This window comes from Anguilla rostrata, chromosome 3 (assembly GCF_018555375.3).
Source record: "Anguilla rostrata isolate EN2019 chromosome 3, ASM1855537v3, whole genome shotgun sequence".
NCBI lineage: Eukaryota > Metazoa > Chordata > Actinopteri > Anguilliformes > Anguillidae > Anguilla > Anguilla rostrata.
In genome coordinates this window covers 49035438-49060522 of record NC_057935.1, presented here as the reverse complement: position 1 = coordinate 49060522, position 25085 = coordinate 49035438, and the positions used below count along the sequence as shown (strand labels likewise).

General features: G+C 41.5%; 3 protein-coding genes across 9 annotated transcripts in view; 1 reads left to right on the top strand and 2 right to left on the bottom strand.

The window, feature by feature from the left end:
* Nucleotides 1-1075: 1075 nt before the first annotated feature.
* On the top strand, nucleotides 1076-7629 carry LOC135251034 (caspase-8-like). 4 transcript variants are annotated; one of them, XM_064327996.1, is made up of 10 exons: nucleotides 1076-1167; nucleotides 1931-2219; nucleotides 2345-2444; nucleotides 2835-2973; nucleotides 3236-3354; nucleotides 3455-3512; nucleotides 3776-3846; nucleotides 4857-4983; nucleotides 5110-5602; nucleotides 6296-7629. In XM_064327996.1, exons 1-10 carry the CDS (start codon nucleotides 1152-1154, stop codon nucleotides 6423-6425), a joined length of 1542 nt encoding a protein of 513 aa, XP_064184066.1. In that variant the 5' UTR covers nucleotides 1076-1151; the 3' UTR covers nucleotides 6426-7629. The 4 variants fall into 4 exon arrangements, with proteins under 4 accessions (XP_064184066.1, XP_064184068.1, XP_064184067.1 ...); XM_064327998.1 differs by having other exon boundaries at nucleotides 1077-1290; XM_064327997.1 differs by having other exon boundaries at nucleotides 1078-1290; nucleotides 1928-2219.
* A 1146-nt stretch (nucleotides 7630-8775) lies between these two features.
* casp10 (caspase 10, apoptosis-related cysteine peptidase) lies at nucleotides 8776-15094 on the bottom strand. Its single transcript, XM_064327994.1, has 13 exons — nucleotides 14862-15094; nucleotides 13915-14198; nucleotides 13529-13634; nucleotides 13142-13277; nucleotides 12864-12964; nucleotides 12606-12639; nucleotides 12197-12291; nucleotides 11598-11649; nucleotides 11419-11499; nucleotides 11175-11257; nucleotides 10784-10901; nucleotides 9927-10431; nucleotides 8776-9004 (listed from the first exon to the last, which is right to left on the bottom strand). Exons 1-13 carry the CDS (start codon nucleotides 14937-14939, stop codon nucleotides 8830-8832), a joined length of 1848 nt encoding a protein of 615 aa, XP_064184064.1. The 5' UTR covers nucleotides 14940-15094; the 3' UTR covers nucleotides 8776-8829.
* Nucleotides 15095-22511: 7417 nt separating this feature from the next.
* The window catches only part of adam23a (ADAM metallopeptidase domain 23a), a 38089-nt gene continuing 35515 nt past the window's right edge, over nucleotides 22512-25085 (bottom strand). For all 4 annotated transcript variants that reach the window (XR_010329068.1, XM_064327991.1, XM_064327990.1 and 1 more), the window contains one exon: nucleotides 22512-24467. Coding sequence is in view for 3 of the 4 variants with exons in the window: in XM_064327991.1 (XP_064184061.1) it covers nucleotides 24422-24467 (46 nt within the window). In the remaining variant the exon portion in view is untranslated. The remainder of the gene's footprint in view (nucleotides 24468-25085) is intronic.

Here is a 25085-nt window from a genome sequence, read left to right as displayed (position 1 = left end):
TTACATTACATTACAGGCATTTAGCAGATGTTCTTATCCAAAGCGGCTTAATCAACTTTTACATAGCACTTACATTGTATCCGTATGATCCACTTGTACATAAGAACGTAGTGATTGATCCCAAACAACCAGTGAACATGTCCTTCATTTTAGTCTGGATGGACACCTGAAAATATTCAAATTTCTTTGACAACAATACTCAGGTATCTCTGACTATATATGCCTTCCTACAAACAAGTAAACTAGCATTAATTTAATGTCTTAAATGGGCAAAATAGTAAAACTGTTTACAAGCAGAATTACTAACGCACGTGATTTTTTTACACAAGCAGCTTTCAAGCTACTTCATACAGATGATTCAGGTGAAAACTATGGGGAACTTAAGCGATCTTTCGAAGAGCTATGACAGATCAGCAGATAACTGATAGTGCCATCTTGTGGAGGCATTCTGGTACTAATCAATACCAGGAAGTAGGGCAGTGGCACAAGTTATAATTTAAGAATTATTATACATAATTATCTATATTACATTATATATATATATATATTCTGATCTACAAACAATGATAATCTTGCAATTTCACTACTTGTAGGCTATTCATGAAGAAAAACTTACAAGTTAAGTCAGATATTGTTTATAAGATTTTAAGATTTTTAAGAATATATAATTAAATGACCAAGATATAAAAAACGATCAATTTTCAAGATATTCTTCAAGTATTTATTCCGTATTCATATTAATTTCGGTATTTATTTTTGTATTTATTCGTTAATATATTATTTTAAACGTGTTTCTTTGTTTTTTCTTCATCCATGTGATAATGAGGAGGCTATCCTGGGGCAGTTGGAGCCCAGGACAGCCCACTCATTATCATATGGACTGCTGTAATTCCTACACTGATCACCCGACATGGATGTAAATACCCTCAGATTAAAGCGGACAGTCTGCACTTAAACCTTATATTGATTGTTTCATTTCAAATACATGTGTTGGAGTATAGATCCAATAAAAATAAAACCGTGTCAATCTGCTTACATATTTAACTATGTCAGCAGCAGCCAATAACGCTGCACTTCCTCGCTGCTACTTCCACTGTCGGCTTTTACCGTCCGAAAGCGAAAGTGGAAAACAGAGCAAATTGAATCGAGCGATGGACTTCAGCCGAGGTGCTGTAGCTTAATTTTAAAAAATCTATTTCCCACTTTCTTACGTTACCTTCACTAACTAATGTATGCTATGTTCCAGCTACATTAACACTATTCTCGCCGACATGAACATTCATCGCACTGGTAGGTGTTTATTACTGGTACGTGTGTAGTTTAGATTAATTTATTGTAACGCAACGTCGTTTAACTATCCTACTGACGTTAGACGAATTTGCGCGAAGACATTGCTTTTCTTATAGTTAGCTAGCGGCACAAAATGCAAAATGTGTACTTGCTAGATATGTTAGCCACGCTTCTTCTTCGAATGCGTGTGTGAATGTTTGTCAGAGTTGGCTAATGTATGGTGTCGTCAATACACGCATACAGTGATATTCGCAAAATGTAGCCTTGTTAGAAACATACAGCGAAAAGTGCCTCACCCCTTGTGTTCAGCCTACAGTAGCCTACGTGCGGCTAAGTAGGCTACGTATGTAGCTCCCTGACTAACCTTTTAAATAATACAGTTCATGTATTAGAAGGCAGTGTGTACGGATTTAACTAACTGCCCTGATCATCCTACTAGCTATTTCTAATGTTGATTAACTGTGTTCGAATCTCTCAATGGGATATTCAGCAGGTCAATGTTAAGGCAACTGTATAGTCTTCGAGGATACATCAGTGTTAATCTCGGTTTTGGAGGAGATAAATGTAACACTGTGTGTGTGATGTTTATATTCACTCTAAATGGGTAGTTACGGATGATTCCCCTGTATCCCTCTAGCAGGTCGGGAAGCAGAGCGCTTGGAAGTGCTGCATAAGATCGATTCGGAGCTTGATTCAAACGATGTGGCCGCGCTCAAGTTTCTGTGCAGGGACCTCGTACCGCAGAAACATCTGGAGCGCGTTTGTGACGGAAGGGATCTCTTCATGCGGCTGAAGGACCAAGGGCTCCTGGAAGACGGTTTTCTGGGAGAGCTGTTGCATATAATACGACGCATGGACCTGCTTCGAAAGCTGGGGATCAACTGTGCTGAGATCCAGGGCAGAACGGCTACCAGAATCTCTCCTTATCGGTGAGCGGGGAAGCCTTTTTACACACGCGCACACACACGCTGTCGCTCTTTCTCTCGCCCTTTCTCTCTTATAGATGGTAACTTGGCTGGAATATACTTACTATACAAATGATTTAACCTTTCAGGAAGATGCTATATAATCTGTCTGAAGAAGTGACAGAGGAGAATCTCAGAGCCATTAAGTTCTTGTTGAAGCTCCCCAGGGGCAAATTGGAGACCAGTGCGGTGAGTTACCACAAATGAATCTGATGGAGGAACTGCCAATAACTGTACAAGAGTGTCAAACAGATTCAGCTCTGTGGTTCCAAGCTTTGTTCACTCAGCTGATCACGGTGGCACAATAAAATGTAGTTACTGCATTCCAGTATAATTATTCTTGGTGAAATAAGCATTCAGATTACTTTCATGAAGTTCAAGAGAATACTTCAATGGGGTCGAGTAGAAGTCAGTCACCAATGTTCAGACCAATGATTACTTTGAATGTAAGATTTCGTCCTCCTCTCTAATCTATATCCATGTGCTAACAGTATGGGCTGTATTTGCATAGTGCCCGGTTTAATTGTGTTTTAAAGTATGACTGCTCGATTGCTGCATTCCCTGTCATCTTTACTGCAGACTTTCTTGGATGTGCTGGTTGCCATGGAGAAGCAGGAGCTGCTGAGAGAGGACTCTCTGGAGGTGCTGCAGAATGTGTTTGACTCGTGTGACAAGCAGCTGGCCACAAGAGTGCAGGAGTTTGCACAGCAGAGGGCAGGTGAGTGGAACACCAGGCTGTGGGTGGAAGCCCTATGAATAACCATCCACAATTCAAATTATTTTCTGATGTGTATGCCAAACCTGAATTACATTCTAAGGCCAGTTCTACTGTGTTTTTTGGGACATAAAGATACTGCTAAATGGACAGTCTGGAGATGTGCTCGGCATGGTCATCTTAACCTTACATGTTTCTGGAATGTTCTGGGAGCCCCCGCTAACGCTCTCACTCTACTATGTATGCGTGTGTATTTCATTTTTAGACCTACCTTCTCCTGCAGAGGGCCATAATTTAAACCATGCCCCATGCCAGGAGTCATCTGTGCCCAGCTACATGGACAGTAGCCCTAGCCTTTCTCTCCCTGCTGATGGCAGGCAACAGGTGAGTTTTGTAATAAATACAACATTTAGGATGTGTTTCCCATTTGATTTATGGTCATGTATGTACGTTACTGGTTTGTATTCATATTCTCCACCTCAAGCCACCCACTTCACTACAGCCGACCCAGAATGCATCTGTCCCAGAGCCGAGTCCCAGCGGTAAGTTTGCTTATGTGTTTGAACCTCACAGATCCCGTCCTAACTCACACATGCTTGTGCACAAATAAACTGCAGACATGGTGAAACGTTCAGCCACCCGTTCCACAGACAAATCTTTTTTCACACCTATTCCAGTGAGTTTATCTACTTACCTGTCCTACATCTCTACTAACTCTATCACCTATTTCCTGTATGTACTAACTCAATTACACCTGCCACACCCAGTCTTTCACCTGTCCCATGTAGACTAACTCTCTCTTTAGATTTTCCCTCAGGGACACCTATGCACAGTCAACTATCTGTGGACACCGTGCCAGAATCCACGTGTGAGGAGGTAATTAGACTTTAAAAGAGATAGCAAACATATAAAAATAATTTATGTAACACCTTTAAATTTAGTACACAATTTAGTACAGTTTGGGGAATAACCATGATAAAAATGACTTCTTCAGTACTTCCATTTGGTTCTTTATACACTGTCGTGGAACAACAATGCCAGGTTGGAGTGGTGATTCTTTGGCAAATATAGTGTCGTATTCTAACTTCCCCATCAGGGAACTATACATTACATTACATTACATTACAGGCATTTGGCAGACGCTCTTACCCAGAGCGACGTACAACAAAGTGTATAACCATAACCAGGAACTATAGCTTTGACAAGGCAAGTTCCTCAAACACTGATGTTACACCAGTTCTATACCCCTCCTAATGGGCAAGGTTCTTAGAATACTGACCTTCTGAAGAGAAGAGAAGAAAAGAAACAAGACAAGTTTCCTTTATGACATTAGTGGCTGCGAAGGATGATTTTCCTTATGAGACATTGCAGTTAACCACTGTTTGCAAAAATATCCCCCAAGCCGATTAAAGCCTGTGTCTGTTATTGTTTTTGCAGAGGGTAGGGGAGCTTGACATATTTTGATTATGAATTTATCCCTTATTAGTGCATTTATAAGCCATTACAATCAGTCTTTTAACACAATGTCTTGTTCCACAACACGTAGAAATAAACAAAATTAAAATGTATATATTTACAGTCAATCAAAGAAGAATGACTAATTCAACTGAAATGCCACTAAGCCTATTTTTAGTTGAAAATATGTAGATAGTTATGAGTGGACAGATGGTGAATTTGCTGCTGAATATGGACAGTGAGGTGGGAAGAGCTTAATGAGGTGTGCAGCTAGCTGGGAGCCTGCTGTTCACTAGTGGCAGAAGATTATGGATCAGCGAACCGATCCATAGCTGGAGGTATAATTTGACCTTTTAAAGTGTGAGAGATTGGTTTAGTATTCCCAGGTATTTCAGTAAATCCCTTTGATGATATGGTTTCCAATGCTCCAGGTTTATGACATGAGGCGTCAACCGCGAGGCCACTGCATCATCATCAACAACTATGACTTTGGGGAGGCCTTGATTAAACACCCGGAACTGAAATTGGGAAACCGTGACGGCACAGACGTAGATGAAAGTGAGTAACCTGTACGGATTAATCCAGAAGCAGATGGATTATTTCCCAGCCCAGCAGACAACATTACTCTTACCCACCCCTCCCTCCCTCATGCTCTCTCTCTCTCTCTCATCCCTCCATTCTCAGGGGCCCTGGACGAGGTTTTCTCGAGGCTGCACTTCACGGTGCATCACCGCAGGGACCTGGGTCAGGCACAGCTGCTGGCGGTGGTGGAGGAGTTTGGCGGGAAGAGGCACGGCCAGCTGGACGCCTTCGTGTGCTGCGTGCTCTCGCACGGGAAGAAGGGCGCAGTGTACGGCACGGACGGAGGCGCGGTGCCCATCCGCCAGCTCACCCAGCCCTTCACCAGCAGCCGCTGCCCCTCGCTGGCCGGGAAGCCCAAGCTCTTCTTCATCCAGGCCTGCCAGGCGCAGGACGAGGAGCCGCCCGCCCGGGCCGACGGGCCAGAGGACCCCTACGACACCGATGCCGGCCCCGTGGGGCCCGACACCATCCCCAACGACTCGGACTTCCTGCTGGGAATGGCCACTGTGGAGGACCGCAAGTCCTATCGCCACACCTACAGGGGCTCCGCCTTCATCCAGGAGCTCTGCGAGCAGCTCAAGTGGGGCTGTCCCAGGTGAGTGGGGAGGGAGGGCCCAAAATCTCTCGTCCAGCTCCCATTAAGGAAAGAGAACTCGTTATTTAGCCCTTTGAAGAGTAGGTTTTTTTTAATGTTTTTTTTTTTTACATCCGAAGTCGGTGTTCTAGAACTCCACTGCTTTCAATGACCAGTAGTGATAGTTACATCAGCATTAGAATGTTCAGTTAAAAATATTCTAATCACATTTACATGATCATACACCTTGGTTAAGAGTGCTCTATCACATTTACATGATCATACACCTTGGTTAAGAGTGCTCTATCACATTTACATGATCATACACCTTGGTTAAGAGTGCTCTATCACATTTACATGATCATACACTGGTAAGTCTCTACACATTAATGATCTACACTGGTTAAGAGTCTCATCACATTTACATGATCATACGCCTTGGTTAAGAGTGCTCTATCACATTTACATGATCATACGCCTTGGTTAAGAGTGCTCTATCACATTTACATGATCATACGCCTTGGTTAAGAGTGCTCTATCACATTTACATGATCATACGCCTTGGTTAAGAGTGCTCTCTTTCCCCCGTTCCAATAGCAAGACACAATCCTCAACAAGTAAAGCTAAAAACCCAGTGGAACAAAATAAAGTGGGAAAGATACGGTAAAGTGAAGTAAGTTGCGTCAGGGTCCTAATATTGGCGCTCCGTGACAGGGAAGAAGACATCCTGTCGATCATGACCAGAGTGAATCGAAAGGTGAGCAGCACAAGTTTAGGAAAGTTCAAGCAGATGCCAGAACCCCGGTACACACTGACCAAGAAGCTGATCATGTCCATGGACTGAGATGCACTGTGCCCTCCACGCCTGCCATCAGACACAGTGCCCCGTCCTTCAGAAGCTCAGAGACCATTGTGCTGTGGCCTGACCATTGGAAGGAGCAGCTTTTATCCATCACATGATCAGTGCTTTCACCTGTGTACTTTTTAAAGGACTGGACATATTTTGCAGTTTTATAAAAAAAAATGTATCTTGAATCTTGGTGGGCATTTTTATGCCCAATTAAAAGCAAATTATTATACAGGGAGTTTTTCCTTGCCGCTGTTGCCTTAGGCTTGCTCCTGTGGGGGTTTAGGCCAGAGTTGTCTGTAAAGCATATTGTGACAACTGCTGTAAAATACGCTTTACAAATAAAATTTGATTGATTGATTTGATAAACCCCCCCAAGGTAAAATTTGCGTGGCATCACAATGGAAATGTAGCTGTCTGTAACACAGATTTCTCAGATGACCACAACTAAATGATTTCTGATGAAACGCATATAAGTTTAACAGTGGCGTCACTAGGGTTGGTGTCACCCAGTGCGGGGGAGGGGGTGTTAATAAACAGAGGTAGTGTTTAAACATGCCACGAAGACATCAGTCAGTCAGACAGGTAACACGGTAGCGCCGGAGGGCGGTTTGTGGGCACGAGGAATTGCGTGTTATGCATTCAAATGACAGAGCGCTGCTCGTCACATTAATACCAATTAAATACTAATTAAATCAACCGGCAGCAAACTGCCTTAGAGAAACTAGCTGTTTCAACCCGTCGCAATAGAATGTTTTTATAGAAAATAATAAATTTATGCTGAAACACTGCACAAAAATTTTAGAGTCATTTTGGTGTCACCGCCTCTGATGGTGTCACGCGGTGCGGTCCGCACCCCCCGCACCCCCCTAGTGAGGCCACTGAAGTTTTATACTTCAGGTAAGAGCAGATGAAATGCTACCTGCACTCTGAAAAAAAAAAAAGTATTTATCTAGACATGCAGATTTTTATTAATGACATTTTTATTAATGATCACATAAGTGGATAAATAACAGGCACATTCAGAAGAACAAAGAGTCCAAATTTAAAGGACAAACATTTCAGGCTTCGGACTGCAACGTTTTGCTACACATTTCAGGTATGACCCGAGTAAAAGTAGAGGATACTGTAAGGAGGCACTGTGGGGTGTCTGTGGAAATAACATTAATTGGACAGAACATTCATTAAATCTAAAAAGACTTCATTGATTTCAGGGGCCTCACTTATAAAAATGTTCTTAGATTTATACTTGAACTTAGTCTTAAGATCATTTCCGATGGTGTGCTTATGTTCGATTCATAAAAAATACTGAGCATAAAAAACCTTGCTTACGCAGGTTCCAAAAAGCCCATTTGTAACTTACGCACCTGTGATCTATAAATCTCAAATTAACATAAAATTGACGGCACCTGAACATGCCTTACAATCAGTGATTTCCCCTTATAATGCTAGCACAAATGAGGGTTTAGTCAGGAATAACCATGGACCAAAAGAGAAAAGGAAACTTTTTGGAAGATCATGCGCAAAAAAGTCATTCCGGTCTCTGAAAACTCTCTCCCTTCCAAAAGCACGGTTTTCAATGTCTTCCAATAATGCAAGAACAGCCATGGTTACTTTTTTCTAATTTGACACACTATTTATAGCACATCGCATCCTGTTTTTATTTCAAAACACCATGCGTCTGGCAATTAATTCCTCACACCTTTAATTGATAATTCCTATCAAATTGTTCATGAAGCTAATGCAAAGTTCACCACAGGCTCTGGACGTGTATGCATCCCAAAATGCAATACCCCTATATAACCAGCAGGTTACGACTTACGTCAAGTCTAGACTTTGCGTAGAGATAAGATCATTTCCACGTCGAAGTAAGGTTTTATAAATAACTACTTATATGTGGTTTTCTACGTAAGTCATACTTAAGATCTAAATTGATCGTAAATCTGTTTTATAAATAAGGCCCCAGTAGTGATTGTTACATCAGCATTAGAATGTTCAGTTAAGAATATTCTAATCACATTTATGATCACACACCTTGGTTAAGAGTGCTCTGTTTGCCCTGTTCCAATAGCAATCCTCAAAAAGTAAAGCTAAAAACCCAGTGGAACAATAGAAACTATAAATGAGGCCCTAGGACATAATTCCACAAATATAAAATGTACAAATATAAATCTGTGAAGTATAATATAAATCAAATTTTTATAATGCTAGTTAGAAAATACATAATTAAGAATGCTTTAAATAGCATTTTTATCAGAAAATATTTCCATCTCATTTTAAAATAAAGATATAAAAATACTCCAATGATAAAACATTTATAATATAAAGCTACTGAACGGAATAACTAGTGTAAGGGTGGTTTATGGGGACACATGGTACTCCTTTAGTGGTGTGGTCTGGCTCATGCTGTGGTTCCCAGCTTTAGTGTGGGTGCTGGTTGCCGTGGCACTGGGAAGACGACCCTCTTCCGAAGGGAGTAGGCGGGCTGGGGCATCTGTTTCCTGGTGCCGGATCCGTCCGCCATTCCGCTGACGTGATGGTTGACCTTGGTCAGGATGGAGAGCAAGTCGTGCCCACTGTCCAAATGGGGAAATTCAGAGAAAACAACTGGGTCTGAATGGGGCAGATTTAACCTACACACGTAGCATGTGCTCCATGGATTAGCCTCATTAATCTCACTGTCCTTGAAGCAGTACTAACACATCAAATTTGAACCATTCATCATTTTTACTGCTACTTGAGGCTTCATCTTAAACTTCCTTGGACTCTTCCTTGAACCCCCCAGTTCCTGAAAGACACCAGTGTTTCTCTCCCAATCTTGTAAACCTTCTGTGTCATTAGGGATTTATTACAAATCTTTTTATTAATTTTTAGACTGATTGGATACTGGCTACAAGATTTTTCTCCTGAAGCACTGATGTGTATCTCTGTGTGAAAAATATTTTTTGAGGGGTATTTTGGATCAATAAAATAAGAAAATATGTAGTAAGTAAACTATAAACTATGTAAGTTGTGCTAATTGTCGTCCTTCTTTTAGTAACTTCATAATACATACAATTCTTATTCATCATGTAACATTACCACCATAAACATTCAAATCCACTGCTACACTTAAACCATACTACCATGCCAAAAGCTGTGCTTCACCGTAATTATGCGTTTTGTAGAATCTTAAGCTTCTGCTTCCACACCCAGCACATATTGGCTATATCTAGAGCAGAGTTGGGGTTTGAAGTCAGTCTTGTAACTGTGACAACAGGGCACGTTTGCTCAGGTAAAACAATAACGTATTAAAACATAACATTTTTGGCCAGGATGCTGCAGTGAACTATAAACCCTTCATCTTTGAGGATGGAATAAGATATTATCATTATCTTCAATAATATTATAAGTATAATGTCAGAACCCTTGAGGAGATTTAACAGTTTTAGAACCTTTTACTCAGTTGATTCTGGGGGGGGGAAGCATGCACAAACACATCCTGTGGGGCTTACTCACCCGGGAACCAGCTGCACAAGATTCTCGCACAGAGACTGGATGAACCAGGTTCCCTCCTTCTTGTTTCTGAAGGAGGCGTAATCTGGCACGGTGGCCATGCCCAGCAGGAAGTCGGCGTCGTCGGGGATGGAGTTCCGCGGCACGGCCGCGTCGGTGGCGAGGTCCGTCTGGGCGAAGCGGAGGCAGTTGGACTCGACGGGCACCGCCAGCTGTTCCTTCCTACCCTGGCACGCCTGGATGAAGAACAGCTTGGGCTTCTCCCTCAGAGTGGCGCAGTGGGTGCCGGAGAAGGGCTCCGTGAGCTCTCTGAGTGACAGCGCGCGCCCGTCCACCCCGTACACCACGCCCTGCCCGCCGTGGCTCAGCACGCAGCAGACCACGCAGTCCCTGCGGCTGTGGTCCTCCTGGCTGAGCTGGGCCAGCAACGTGCGCATGCGCTGCTGGTCGCAGTCTCGTTTGGTTCGCGTCTCGAAGCCCAGCCACTGAAATACTTCCACCAAGCACGCTGAGAAACCATGAGAAAGGAATGCATCAGGAATTCGGAAAAGGGGCAGACAGAAGAACTGTGCATTCTATATGATGTGTACACTCTACAAGTAGTGTCAATATGTCCTCTTATTTAAAACTGATTGGCATCCATGAAAATCAGGGTAACCTGCCTACAGTGTGGCAACAATATATACTCCGTCCTGCAATCCCTCAGTGCATCCTGAGTAAAACACATTTCCTGCACCTGAGCGCAGATATATTCCAAGTCATTATGCTCTGTTTCTAGCACAGTTTAAACAACTAGCTTTCATACATCCAAAATTTTCTCATTTCAGAGTTTCCCCTCCCTCCTTTTGTTTAACACTTACTCTCATCTACGTCTGTTCCCTCGCGGTCTTTAAATTTGCTTTGTGAAAAGTCATAGTTGTTTATAATCAAGCAGACTCCTCTTGACCTGTCCTCCTCCATCGCATATGCCTCTATTTCCTACAGGAAATACATACAGATAAAACACACAGATCAGCTGCCGGAAACTGCGTAACTGATTATCAGTTATCGCGTAATGGCGGATTAAGTTGTTAATTGTGGCACCATGTGCAATAATACATTTATTTAGTAATTGTTTAAGACAGATTAATGTGTGCGTATGTGAGTGTGTGTGCGTGCGTGCGTGTGTGTATGTTTGTGCATGCATGAATGTGTGTGTGTGCGCGCAAGCATGCGTGTGCAGGTAGGTGAATGTGTGAGAAGGTTTCTCACCTGTCTTCTTCCAGGACAAGGCTCTGCAGCACTCAGGTTCTTCTCCTCACACGAAGAGGTGAAAGAAACATTGTGGCTTTGCACTGAAAGAAAAGAACCAGCAGATGATGGAAGGAGAGAGAGAGAGAGAGAGAGAGAGAGAGAGACATAAAAAACAGAACAAGACAGACATACAGGAGAAAGAGAGGGGAGCAGGAAACAGTGAGCGCTGTAGGGAAAGGGTAAATGCTGCCCATTAACTGACCTGAGGAGAAAGTGGAGCCAGTTGTCCCACTGCTGCTAAACTGACTGAGCGACAGCCCCTCCCTCCTGGCATCCGGAGTGTCTGTAATACATCCCAGAGGTCCAGTGAGACTCAGGCAGAGCTGGGCTACTGTAAATCAACATTCGCTCTCTATGAGACAGAGAAAGCGATAAACTCACCTAGAGATGCAGGCGAAATGGAGGAGAGGTGTGAGGGCAGAGCACAGGGTTCCTGGGGGACAAGAGCATACAGCACATATGTGAATGGGGCTGAGGTAATATGTAGAGCTCAGAGGTAGACACAAAACCAGGTCACTGAGCATAAGGGAGAATGTGACAGTATCTAGCCTGGATTCTAAGCTTTTGATTGCCTTTAGAGTCTGTTATTGGGATTTGCCAGCATAAGGACTGGAGTCATGCCAATGAAAGTCAAGGAATCTATTATGAGGCTAAGAAATATATATATATATAGCCAGTTGGCCATTGATTTGAGAGAGCGCAGACAAGCGCATGCTCTCCTCCAAAGCATATAATGTCAAATGTCGTTTCTTAAAACACCACAGTTCACAAGTGAAGCGTGCACAGACATGAGTCAGAAGTGCAGGTGCACTTCACATGCAGGTGCCCTACCAACCAGCAGGGGTCACTGGTGCACAATGAGATACTGTCATCCCAGCCAGAGCCTTCACTGTCATTTCCCATGACTGTGTTCTGTTACATTACAATGAGTAGAAAGTGTGTGTGTGTGTGTGTGCGGAGGCGACTGTGCAGGAACTGACCTGAGATGAGGCATGTGGCTGTGCGTAAAAGCGAGAGGGGGGCACTAACTCCTCTCCCCCAAGCCCATACTGATCTTCATGCTCCTGAACACATCCTGCAAGGAGCAGAAAAAAACAGTTACACGGACTAGCCAAATGATCAAATTGAGAGGCAGAATTTATTGTTCAACAACAGGTTTTTTCTCTTTAAAACCATTAAATGAAGGCTCAAAAAGTACTCGTATCTGTGTCTCCTCTATTCTCCCTTGTTCCACAGATCAAATAAGGGAAAGTAGAAGTAGAACTTCTCTCTAGGGGTTTCGTCATACTTGTTCCTGGTTATGGTTATACACTTTGTTGTACGTCGCTCTGGATAAGAGCGTCTGCCAAATGCCTGTAATGTAATGTAATGTAGAAGAGTTACACATACCGAAGCTGGCAGGTCTTTCATATGAAGAAGCACCCTGGGTAAGACGAGTCAAAAAAAAAAAAAAAGACTAACATGAAACAACATGAGTGATAAATATGTCCTTAAGATATTAGATATTATTATTGCCTGTGGGAGAGACCAGTAATTTGGTACAGAGTGACAAAATACAGAACTTTTAACCTGCATGACCTTGTTCTTTTATCCAGTATTACAGTAGGACAACAATAAAAAAATAATGAGAGAAACATAGACAAACACCTGACTGGGCTGCATCTGGTCACCAATATAGGATGGAAACTCCACAGGCTGAGCCAGTCTTGCACTCGCATATGGAATTTCTGTCTCCTGGATAACTGGACCTACATACTCACACATACACACACACATAAAAATTGCCTGTTGAGCCTGATATCACAATGCAAAGAAGCCTCTATTTGTTGTAGATGCAGAGACATTGGTGATAAACTCACAGTTTCAACACACACTCCATTGATATTAAAAGAGAAACTGTCCAGGCTATACATACTTTTACTCACCATTTTCTTCCTTAAACTGGATGACCTTTTTTCTTAAGCTGGGGCAGACTTGCCCAATTATGTTTTCTAGTGTTTCCAGCTTAGTTTTGCTCAAGAAATCTTCCTTTTCCATTTCCAGAAGCAGACTTAGCATGGTCTGGAAAGGATTAAGAAGTCTGTTAACGTTTGCGATGGTGCTGCAGCGGACAATACTGTAGCAACGCAGCTAGATTCAAGCAGGTGACACGACATAAAACATAAGATGGAAGGCAGAGAAGCCACAGGACTGATGTTGTCTGCACCAGAGTTGGGGAGTCAGAAAGCTGGGTCAGTCAGTACACACCCCCCCCCCCCATTATTTGGAGGCCGAGAGAACAGAGAACAGAGAACATCGGCCTGTATACTTACTATGTCACCATCCAGTTTTTTCCGGGGTAGAGTGTTGTACAGCAGGAACTTGATGCTCTTCAAATCTTCTGCAGTTATGTTCTCTGACAAATCGAACAGCAGCTTTCTGGCAATTTTGAACATTAAAAATTAATAAGTACTGAGTCCTGCAGTCCGCTGTTTTCAGACCTGAGACCTATTACTACTCAAACATTACATTTTTAAAATAAAGTATCATCAAAAAGGTCCTGATCTAGCTTTAAAAAAGTGTAAGCAAAAATTATAAAAGACTTTAAAAACTTTAAATGTTTCATTGATTACACGCCCCACAAAGACATAGCATTTGGCTCTGAATTCGATATTTTCTCCTTTCCAAACGAAACTCCGGGGAATTTCTACACACTCACCTATAGGGGGAAACAAGTCCTTTCGGTGGAAGGTCACTGAGACCCAGCTGCCGGAGCAGCCCGTTGCGTTTGGACATGCGAAGCAGCTCTGCGAGAAGGGATGGCTCCTCTGGGGTAAGAAGATCAAGTTCTTGCAACTGAGTGAAAAGATCTCGCCCGTTAGAGATAGAGCGCGCATCTTTTTCCAGGAGGTCCGCGCAAAGAAAAACCAACGCCTGCAAATCCTCCCGGTTTAAAGATTGCTCGACTTTCAGCAGAGTCTGTTGGAAGTCCATCGGCGGCGTCTGTAGAAGTATATTATTAAAAATAAATGCAGTACATATAGCGCGTTATAGTATAACTGCAGGGACCATAACCCGATGTTATATATAACACGGTATAATATTATATCAAGGTGGTGACAGTCGTAAGTATTGTACGGTTGTGCCATGTGATTCATCTCCAAACTGTAACAACTTGTGGAAATGATATACATTACAATCACGTGACAATTCATGACGCAACCTTTCACTTTCGATTAGTAACTGTCTAGCAGAGACTGTAAAAAAATATAGCAATATTTACATTAAAGGGGAAACATTCGTCCTAAATTTCCCATTTATCCTCGTGATAAATGCTCTAAACGCAAGTAGGCTAAAAGTAATATCAATAGTAGGCTATACACTCACAAAACAGATGTGTTAAAAACGTAACGTGTCATTTTTTTGTAACTAACTTCGATCTCTAGTTAAGGACTTTTTAGTTACTTTCAACGCAGTCTATGTTTAAAAGTCTCTTTCACACAAGTTATGTTACACAAAAGCAGTCACATAAAAGTTTGTTTGATATTAACACATTCTTTTTTAGAAGTGTATGTATAAATTAAAAAAAAACAGATTTGCTTTGGATTTCTATTAGCCTATCACAACAAAACCTTTCATACAGCCCACTAGCCAGGAATACGTCACCTGTTCATTTGTGCGGGATTCAAATGACTCCATATCCCCACTCCCGTAGATTTTGCCCTCCGCCTGTTCACTAGCCATGTATGCCCACCTCGCCAACGAGGCTACCAGCAACAGCAACAGCGAGAGCAGCTGGCGTCCTGATCGAACAGTGTAAAACTAAAACCAGCACATTCTGCCACACTTCCGGGAAAGGTGGAGCCAGTTTCTGCGAGATTCGGTATACTATTTACCTCTGTATTTCGGTTCATACCGATAGATTTTAAAAAAATATATATATATTATTATTATTTTTAGGAATGTCAGAAATCTGACTTGCGATGTTGAAATTATTGAATTTAGTTTAGTGTCGATGACGTACAATGTAAGTTAATGTTTTCTGCAGATTCTGTTGGATGGAAACAGAACGTCGAACTTGTGTAGCCTACGTCGCTTTGGATAAAAGCGTCTACATTTATTTGATAACCATCACCTGTGTAAGCAGATTTATCATGTTATTATCTAATATTTTATACAGGTTATATCCATTATTATATATAGATCAAACGACATTTGTTTATTTATCAATTTATTTTTCAATTTATTTATCAATTTATTTATTTATTTATTGTTTTGGTTAAGAATAATTATAAATAAAGGGCCTTTCTCCCTCCAACAGTAGCTCACCAGCTACTATTGGTTGTGTGTTACAGGGACCTATGGGTGGCACATAGCTTTAACATAAAACGTCATATTCTCAAGAAATCGCATTAAGGTGAAGAGACTACTCCAAAACAGATTTACAGAATCACAGATTGAAGCTGTAAAATGTTTTTTAAGAGCAGTATACTTGTATAAAACATTATTCAGTGTAATTGCATTTAAAAACCAATAACAAAACCACAAACTGTCATAAAATAGTGAAACCAAAAACATAGCAATTTCATTGCAATTTCTTCCCCTATAATGCATCCAGCAAGAGAACATTTCCCAGGAAGCTGTATCAACACATTGGTAGAGTGCCATTGAAACTCACTGCAGAAAGGTATGCAGGGAGGTCCGTAATGTTTGGGACAAAGTGTATATTTTTTCTTGATGTGGTCCTGTGCTGCTCAATTTTAGATTTGTAATCAAACAATTTGCATGCGCTACAGTGCACATTCTCAGCTTTTATTTTAGTATATTTTTTATACATATTTCACCAGGTAGACATTACAGCAGTATTCATACACAGCTCCGCATTTCAGGGCACCATAATGTTTGGGACATATTCATGTTATGTAAATGAAAGTAGTCATTAGTACTTTGTCTCATTTCCTTTGCATGCACTGATTGCTTGAAGTCTGTGACCCATAGATATGACAAGTTGCTGAGTATCTCATCTGGTGATGCTCTGCCTGGCCTGTACTGCAGCCATCTTCAGCTCCTGCTTGTTTCGGGGGCTAGTTGACTTAAGTTCTCTCTTCAGCATATGACACGTGTTCAGTTGGATTAAGATCAGGTAAATGACTTGGCCAGTCAGATCAGGTGAATGACTTGGCCAGTCATGCTGCAGCAGCAGCTTGTGAGTCTCACCTCACTGTTTTATATGACCTCTGCATGCTTCAGCTGGTGTGTAATTATGAGAGCCACGACCAGAATTTAAACTGCTTACATTAATGACGCTGTTTGTCGTGGAGAGAAATTTCTTAGCAGTTGTCATGCGTATGAGAGTACGAGGTGCTTCGACTGTAAACTGCATTGGCATACATTTGCAGCTCTGACCTGTCCCTGCTCTAGTGCACTGTCACCATCTTCTGTCTCTCCGCTCCTATATGTTTGTACATATGAGTGTGTGTGAGTCAAGTCTGGGACTCACCTGTGTGTGTGCTGTGATGAGATACACATTGTGATTGATGTTGAGATTGTTGGCCAACATTTCTCGCTATTGTTGCCAAGCTGAGGCCATAATGGACCTTTTGAAAATCTTTGCTGTTGAACTTGGGATTTTATCACTGGATTATGATGGAAAATAGAGGATCAGTGAAGTCCTGATGTCGGTGCTTTTATTGTTCTTATTTTAGTGAGACTACAACAACTGCAAGTTATTCTAATATTCACACACAAAAGATATTTTAACTCTGAACTGAACTGGTATGTGAATAAGACATTTCTTCCTACCCTGCAGCACATAAGGATTAATTTACTAGTAGTATCTTACACCTTATTTATGTGAGCTCAGTACAGTATCTGGGATGAGATACAATATGCTTACATGACATTATGTTAAAAGAATGCCTCTTACTGCTCAGGGTATAGTTAAATTACACCTAATGTGAGTGGACTGGAAACATGGTGGACAGATTTAGCTTTTTCTCATTCATTTTAGCACTCCCATTTGTCTCCATTCCAAGGGCTAAGCTCTGCAGCAAGATGACTTCCTGGCTGAAGCTGGTAGTGTAGGTCATAGTTACTCCATGGTCACTGGAGACATTTACTCTGTGGTGCCACTTTTTTAAATATAAATTTGTCACCCAACGCGGCGCTGAGTATGTCCAATTCCCACCCTAATTTGGAATGTCCAGTTACTATTTGTGGGTGCGTTCATGCACGATCCCCACTTCTGATTCGGTAGAGTATAGACATCTGCGGTTCTCCTGCTTGTCATCAGCCTGCTTCGTTTCACACTGCAGCCCAGAGCCAAGCTGGTATAGAACGGAGTTGGAGGAAGGCCCTTCTACAGGTGTGGAAAGGCCTTAAATCTACAAGTATACAATCTTCAGACGTCCGATCGGCCATTGGGGGTCGCTACAGAGCAATGAAATCCAGACCCTACCCTGGGCGACACAATGGCCAATTGCTTGTCACCCTGTGAAGCTACTCACAATTGGCCCTGGCATGGTCTGGATTTGATCGTGGTGCTACTCTTGACCAAACTCCATGCCTGTGCATCTGTCCTTCTATCTTAGCCAAAACACACATTTGTCCATACACAGCACAGGACACGAGGGAGAGGTTCTGCATTTTTTATTAAACACATAAAAATTGGAAAAGGCTGTCCATGGTCATGGAGTTACATACTGGAGCTCCTCTTGATGTCCGGGGCTGCTGAGATGCTTCCTAAGAGGCCAGTTCTGACCCGGTGAACCTGGATTCTGACCCAGTCCAGGATGAACTCCTTCTGCCTGGTGATGTTACTCTGTGAACCTCGGACACAGGGCTCTGCTGGAAGAAACCCATTTATACTGGATAAGTTCTCCACACTAGCCACAGGATCTCAAATCCATATATGTATAGCAGTGTTGTGCCCTTCTGCTCCGAAAGATCCATATGAGTGAAGGTTTTACAGATTTAGTCATTTATAGCTGAGGCTGACTGATGCCTGCAATAACATTTAGAAGTTCCTGTCAGATATAAGACTTTAATTTGCTAATTAACCCCAAAGGCATCTCAGAATCATAATCTGTGTATGAAACTGCTCTTGATCATTGATCACTTCCACTGCTTAGACATTGTTCAGTGTCCAACAGTGCAGTAATCAGAACATGGCACCAGCAACACTTGACTGAAGTTCCAAACATGAGAAATATACCACAACACATTTCCTACCTTTAAAATCGTGCTTCAAAATGACCTCAGTACCAATTGTTGGAGGAAAAATGATCTATTTAAAAAGAATGATTTCTGAATAACTGCCTTTGGAAGAGCTGCTAGCATGAGAGCATTGTTATTCAATTAACTGTTTCTATAATGATAAAAGCTCAGGCTTTGCTTTTTATTTTAACTTAAATATTTGTGGAAATGATGTCCCATCAAACAAAAGCTTGGATCGAGAGCTAGCTTATTGGGCTCATACAGAATCATGTCGTTTGGGAAGGATCTGGTACCAGGTTCCAGTTTCCAAATAAAATGCTGTTGAGATTACATTTGTGAAATGGAGTCTTCAGGGGAGGGGCGGGGAGCGACTGTACATTGCAGACATAAATGGGAAAGAGGAGATACACAAACTGACGGATGATGCTGGAGAGAATAGTACTGACTGTTAGCGGTGAGCGAATGTGCTGTTTGGAGGCTGCAGGCGAGCCAGCCGGCGTCGGCCCAGCCCGTGAGTCCGGGCCAGAACACAGTCCACGTAGATATCCCAGAAGAGCTGTGCCAGGTCCCAGAACAGGGCGCTGTGCTTCAGGTTGTCTGAGGACTTCAGGAAGATCATCAAGTCCCAGAAGGCGGGCACATTGTCTGCGATTCGTGGGGTACGCAGCTCAAGCAACAGGGCTGAGGAGGACTCCCAGCATTGCGAGTTGACCCGTTTCAGAGTCAGGGGGTCCACCTGTCCTGGGGCCTGGCTTTGAAGGGGAACCACACACACACAGCCCAAGAGGAGAACCCTAGCCAGGCGTACATTGAGACAAAAATTCTCCATCTGCAGGATAGAGACAGAATCAATCTGATAGGCTACTGTCTGTAACCTATAAACACACACGTGTACACAAACACACGCAAAAATAAATAAAATGTATTCTCTTACAATCTGCACACTTTCACAGCGCTTTGTGTCTTCACTAATCAATTAACCTAATTACAATAAATAATTTAACCTCATATCCAAAATTGTACGAAAATGATTGCAATGTATTTTCTAAATTGGCTCAATTTAGGTTCTTTGGATTACAAATTTTAAACTCCAGTGACAAGTCTTTCGTATGGCACAGTAACCATAAATAAATTGTGTTAGCTCATATTGTACTGTTCTGCTAACAAGACTAATAAATAGGTCCAGAAAAATATTTGGAGTTTTCTGAAATACATTTATGTATTCCATCTAAATACAAAATGACCACATTCATGTTAGCTAACTAAAAAAATGTACAGTATGCCAATATAAAAAAAATATATATGTGTTTGTAGGGTTAAAAAAAGTGATATTCATGGCAAATTAATAATACAGTATTCAAAACAATGCATAATAATTTTGACCAATTAATATTTTATATTAATATAATATTAATATTTGCCAGCGTTTTCTCTCTATGACTCGCGCTCCTAAGGCTGTGTTCATTCACAAAACAATATCAGTCCTGTTCTGACAGGATTTGCGCCGCTAATTGGGATAAATTAGCGCATTTAGCTCTGGTTTTCATAATAATTTAAAAATATATTTAGTAATCAGAATTTACTGACAATACAATCTTATGGTAGGTCGTTTAAACAACAAAGTAAAACTATACATATTGAAAAACATCGTAGGTAAGATGCAACTTTACATAAGACGCACATGACAAAAGACTGCGTTATAATTATGTACATAATTTTTCAGGTGCTCTGACTGGTGTAAAACTGCACAGGGTAAGTGGCCCTCCATTTGTTAATGAAATATTTAGACAATGTTGACTGGAATTATAATACTGAGTATTTTACATATTTAATAATATCAATAAGTCAATAGGCTATTCTATGAATATGATTTACACAAAGTTTATCCATTCGCAACATCAATGACACCGTTTTTATTTTTGATCACTGAAATGTATAAATTTTTAGGAAAACACAACCACAATAAAAACAAAGTCTTACCTTCAGAGTTGTGCGATGTTGGTGTCGCGTGCCGGTGCGTGCGATCAGTGAGAGGTGCGGAGAGAGAGGCGGTTATGAGGTCTTCCGCGTGACATAATTCATTCTCAGAGGTTTGAGCTGCTGAACGGTATTCAACCGTCACCTTCACCTGATTGCTTTTACATCACAGCACGTATAACTCTTAGGGATGGTCAAAAAGAAATTTCCCCAAAATAATTCTTTCATAACATAGTCAATTTTAGGCTTCTCTCTTTAGTTATTTTTGCGCCTAAATTTGAGGTTACAAGTAAGGAACGCACACAAGTTAAGTGAGGTGTTAACTGTGCATGCTTAAATAAAAACAAACACTTATTTTGTCTTACTGAACTTCCTTTCTTTTATTTGATAATACATGTCATTTAGAGTCTTGGAGGAGGAGCTGGGATTGACTTCCAAGCATTTTTTCTACAATTCACAAGAGAAATACTGCCTTATTCCCACTGTTTCTACTGAAATGCCACTACTCATTAATAGTTCTTGCATCAATTATTTCACAGTCCATTTCAATAGTCATTATTACTTGAAAGATTAGGTGGCCTGCTACAGCACAGTTCTACAACCAAATAGTCCCAGAGAGCTACAGAGTTTGCTCTTTTGTGTTCAACCCACAAAACCAGGTAAGATGAATTGGCTGTAAAATCAACTGCTTAAATTGATCAACAGAGAGCTGAGCAACAACGGAAACCTGCAGACCTTGCTTTACTGCAGAAACTAGGTTCCAGACCCCTAGTTACAGTCTATGCCATCGCTCTAGAATACCTTCAGGAGGCATAAGAGACACTCTGGTGGTGTAAATTCGCATTAGCCTTCCTGTAGAGGAAACTGGGAGATGCTGGTTCCTGGATTCTATGTAGAACAGGCTCACAGTGACATACTTGTGAGCAGGGGCACTGCCTGGGAATTTGTGCCCGATGAAAATATCTCACATTGGGTCACACCACCCCAGGCCACCCATCCCTGTCTGCACAATTGGTGAGGTCCTCTTTAAGTCGGGACCCTTGGAATTGTCCTAACTCCTCCCCCAGCTCCCCAACCCCCCTCCCCCCCTCCATACAGCACCCCTATTTGCTAGTGTGCTGAGTGTTGTGTGCCGAAGCTTTTAGTGAAATGCCACATGAGTCAGGGAGCCTGGAGTTAATAGCTGCTTCAGGGAGAGGCCATAGTTAAGTGTGTCCTGCTCCGTACACTGAGTTGTAAGTTTTCCATTCATCGCTTTAATGGCACATAAAAAGGAGCGTTATGACTGAAGTTCAGCCTTTAACGTCACAGAATCTCGAATCCCATAAAATACCTGATTTTTTCTCTTGGGTAAAATGCAACCTCCTGCACCTTCTCAGCTTAAGTGAATGATATTAAAAGAGCAATCGTAATGTTAAAATGAATATGAACAGAAAATAGCCAATATATAATTTACAAAAATGGTACAAACGAGTTGATATGGCCTAAGACTGGGAAGTATTTGTCATGCAATGTTGGCCATCAAACGTCTTTCAAACTGTCTCTAAGAGGTTCATTCTTATATTGAGTTGTGGGAGCTCTTCTGTTCACTTGTGTGAATTCATGATGAACAGAGAATGGTCCACACCCAGCATTGAGCACATATGATTACATTATATCTCTTGTCACAGGGCTTTGTTTCAGTTTAACTCCACATTTAATTTCCTCTCTAGGCCAGTTGATTCCACTCTTGGACCTGGGTCTGGAAGGGTTTACTGACACCCCGAACATGGCAACGCATTGACATCTTCAAAATAGCAAATCCAAGTTCATACAAAATCACAGCTAATTTGAAATACATCCTAAAAATCCTAACCCTCAGATCCCCACTGGATACAGCTGGTCAGAAGGAACCTCCCTCTGAGAGTTGAACCATAGCATCACATGATTCCACCCTCACTCACACTGAAGTAACAATGTTCAAAATTCTGTAATAAAGAAGTGACTGAGATCACAATTTCAGGAAACTGCACTCCCCTCTTCATCAAGGGCATCAGGCTTATCAGACTAGCAAGTGAAAAATAATAAATAAATAAAAGAATAATGTAACACTTTCATGAATAAATCCACAATGAAGTCCCAGAGTAAAATAGTTCAGTAATTTATTTATCAATATCTTCCATCTGAACACGAAGCAGTGTAGAAGCACACAAGATGGGGAGTTAACACAGAGTTGACAGCAAGTGGCTGCCACAGCAGCACATGTCCGTCAGCTGTGCCCTAGAGCAGAGCTTTGAGAACTCATGTTTGTACCACAGTGGAAAAGTTAAATAAGAAAAGAAAGTCACTCTAGCTTTGTTGACAAGTGCAAAAAGCAGGTTTTTTTTTCTTCTGCTCCACAGATGTAAATGATTATTTCTCTTCAGTTATGACAATTTGATCATTTCAGTTAAATAAAAGGACAGATGTGTGACTGGCCAAGCATATAAAAGATCACCTCACGGGTAGTAGTATCATATTATCATTGTTTGTCAGTATTATATTAACCCATAAGTTTGTGCAATACCTTTCTTTGCATAGTAAATAAAGTTAAATTGTAGTGTTGACATGCACTTATCTCTTGAACCATGTTCTTGCAGATTTGGGACTCCCTTGTAGAGTTTAAAAGCCCAGTATCAATATACTGTGCATGCAGCGTATCAGCAGAGCCTTAACTTGCTTCCTAGAAAAGAGATAATGAGCACACAAGGCCAAGCCAGTATAGTGGGTGTTAATGAAGACTGTTAGTGAGACCTGATCAGAGAGGCACTGTGTCTTCAGACAGAGAGACAGGCCAAAAGTACTGCCACCTGCTGGCAACTGTTGGTAGCAGCACAGAATGCAGAGTGAGGAGAGTGTTCTGAACAATGCCACGCACACGCTTGACCGGTTAGTTCTTTGGCTTTTCATCACTACTGGGATGCGTTCAGCAACCCTTGTGACATAATTCATACCGTTCCCATGCCAACACTTGATCCTCCACCTCCTCCTCTATAAGACATTTTCCTCCAAAACCTGGCCATTATGCAGACCCATGACCCTTGACTCCTGAACCCTGATTTCCTTGTTTTCTGAATTTCCAGTATATAATTATAGGTTTGAAAATACTGCCGACCATCCTAACAGGTTATATGTTTCATGGCCATTTGGTTAATCACAGATTATTTGAACAAAATGACAATTCCATTTTGTTTTTCATTAACACAGCCAAAAACACCCGCTATACGACATGCTAAAAAGTGAAAAACCATGATTATTTCGGCCGAAATTACAATTGTTTTTTGGATTTTTTTCATTAACATTGCCAAATAAAAAAAGTCTCTTTACAACATGCTAAAAAGTAAAATGCTATGTAAAATGCAGTGTAAAATGATATGTTAAAATTCAGTAGCTGAACTATTTGTCTTACTTATATACACTCTCACCTATACTCATATATTGTCTGCATGGAGGTCCAGGCAAGTGACCTTCTATAACCCCTCAAACCTTCCCTCTCCAGGGTGGGGGGTGATGATGAGGACAGTTTGCTGGGAATCACTTGTCCGGTTTTTTTTTTTTTTTTTTTTTTTTACAAGGCCTTTCTCCTCTTTTTGAAGAAAAGAAAAAAACATCCATGTTTTTATTTTATTGGCTTTGGAGTTCTCGGCTTGCAAAGCCATGCAAAGTCCTTCAGTGAGGGCTCTTCATGCCAGGGTCAGAGCTCTGCACAGGAAGTCATGCCTGGTGACAAGATGGTACAGGATCCTACCAAACCCCTCTACGCTGGGGATTCTGAAAGGGGAGTTTCGTCATTCGAGAAAGCAGGTGCGGCGGTTTTGGTGGGGACTCGTGGAGCTGGGAGCAGATGGAGGGCTTAAGAGACTGAATTATATTTGCCTAAGATGGAAGTTTTGTTATAATGTCTTTTTTTTTTTTTTCAAGTAAAACAAATGGCAAAAACAGCAGGAGGAAGTTCAGTCCAGCTGTAGAGTACTAATGAAATAATTCTCCCTGTGATAGCCTTCTTCGTTTCTCCTTTAAATAGCACTGGCATTGGGGTCATACCTTCTCTTCTTGACATTTCTTGCCATCGCAGGTGAATGAGGAAGCAGAGGAGACAGTGGTTAGCGCGAGTCAGAACGCTGAGCAACACAGACTGGTGCCGTGGAGAAGATGCCACTCCTGCCCCCTGCACCCCAGCTCCATTACTCCACCATTATGGGCTACTAAACACGCAAACACGCCTTGTCCTCTGTTAGTTAAATGCCAGGCTCCAGCTAGAACAAATGACTAAGGACTGGGTCAGCACACCATTGCTACTAGTCCGGTATAACCTGACTGTGCTTAAATTATGCATACGTTGTAGATGTTACAGAGAACATTTTTACTTCATAATGCATTCTGTATATTCAGATACATCTCACTGACAACAAAGCACAAATAATTGGTATGTTTTTCAACACATTCTATAAATGATTGAATAGATTTATCAATATAAATTACAGTACATTTGCACATCTAAACTAATAGTTTCTTATTCCAGAAATAAGTCAGTGTAATGTATTTATATCACCTGCATGTGTAGCTAAATGCTGAGAATGTTATCAGAAGAGGCTTCTACTGTCACATAAAATAACAAATCAAGGATGCCAATACATTTGATTCCCATATACATAAAATATGTATTTTTATGTGATGGCT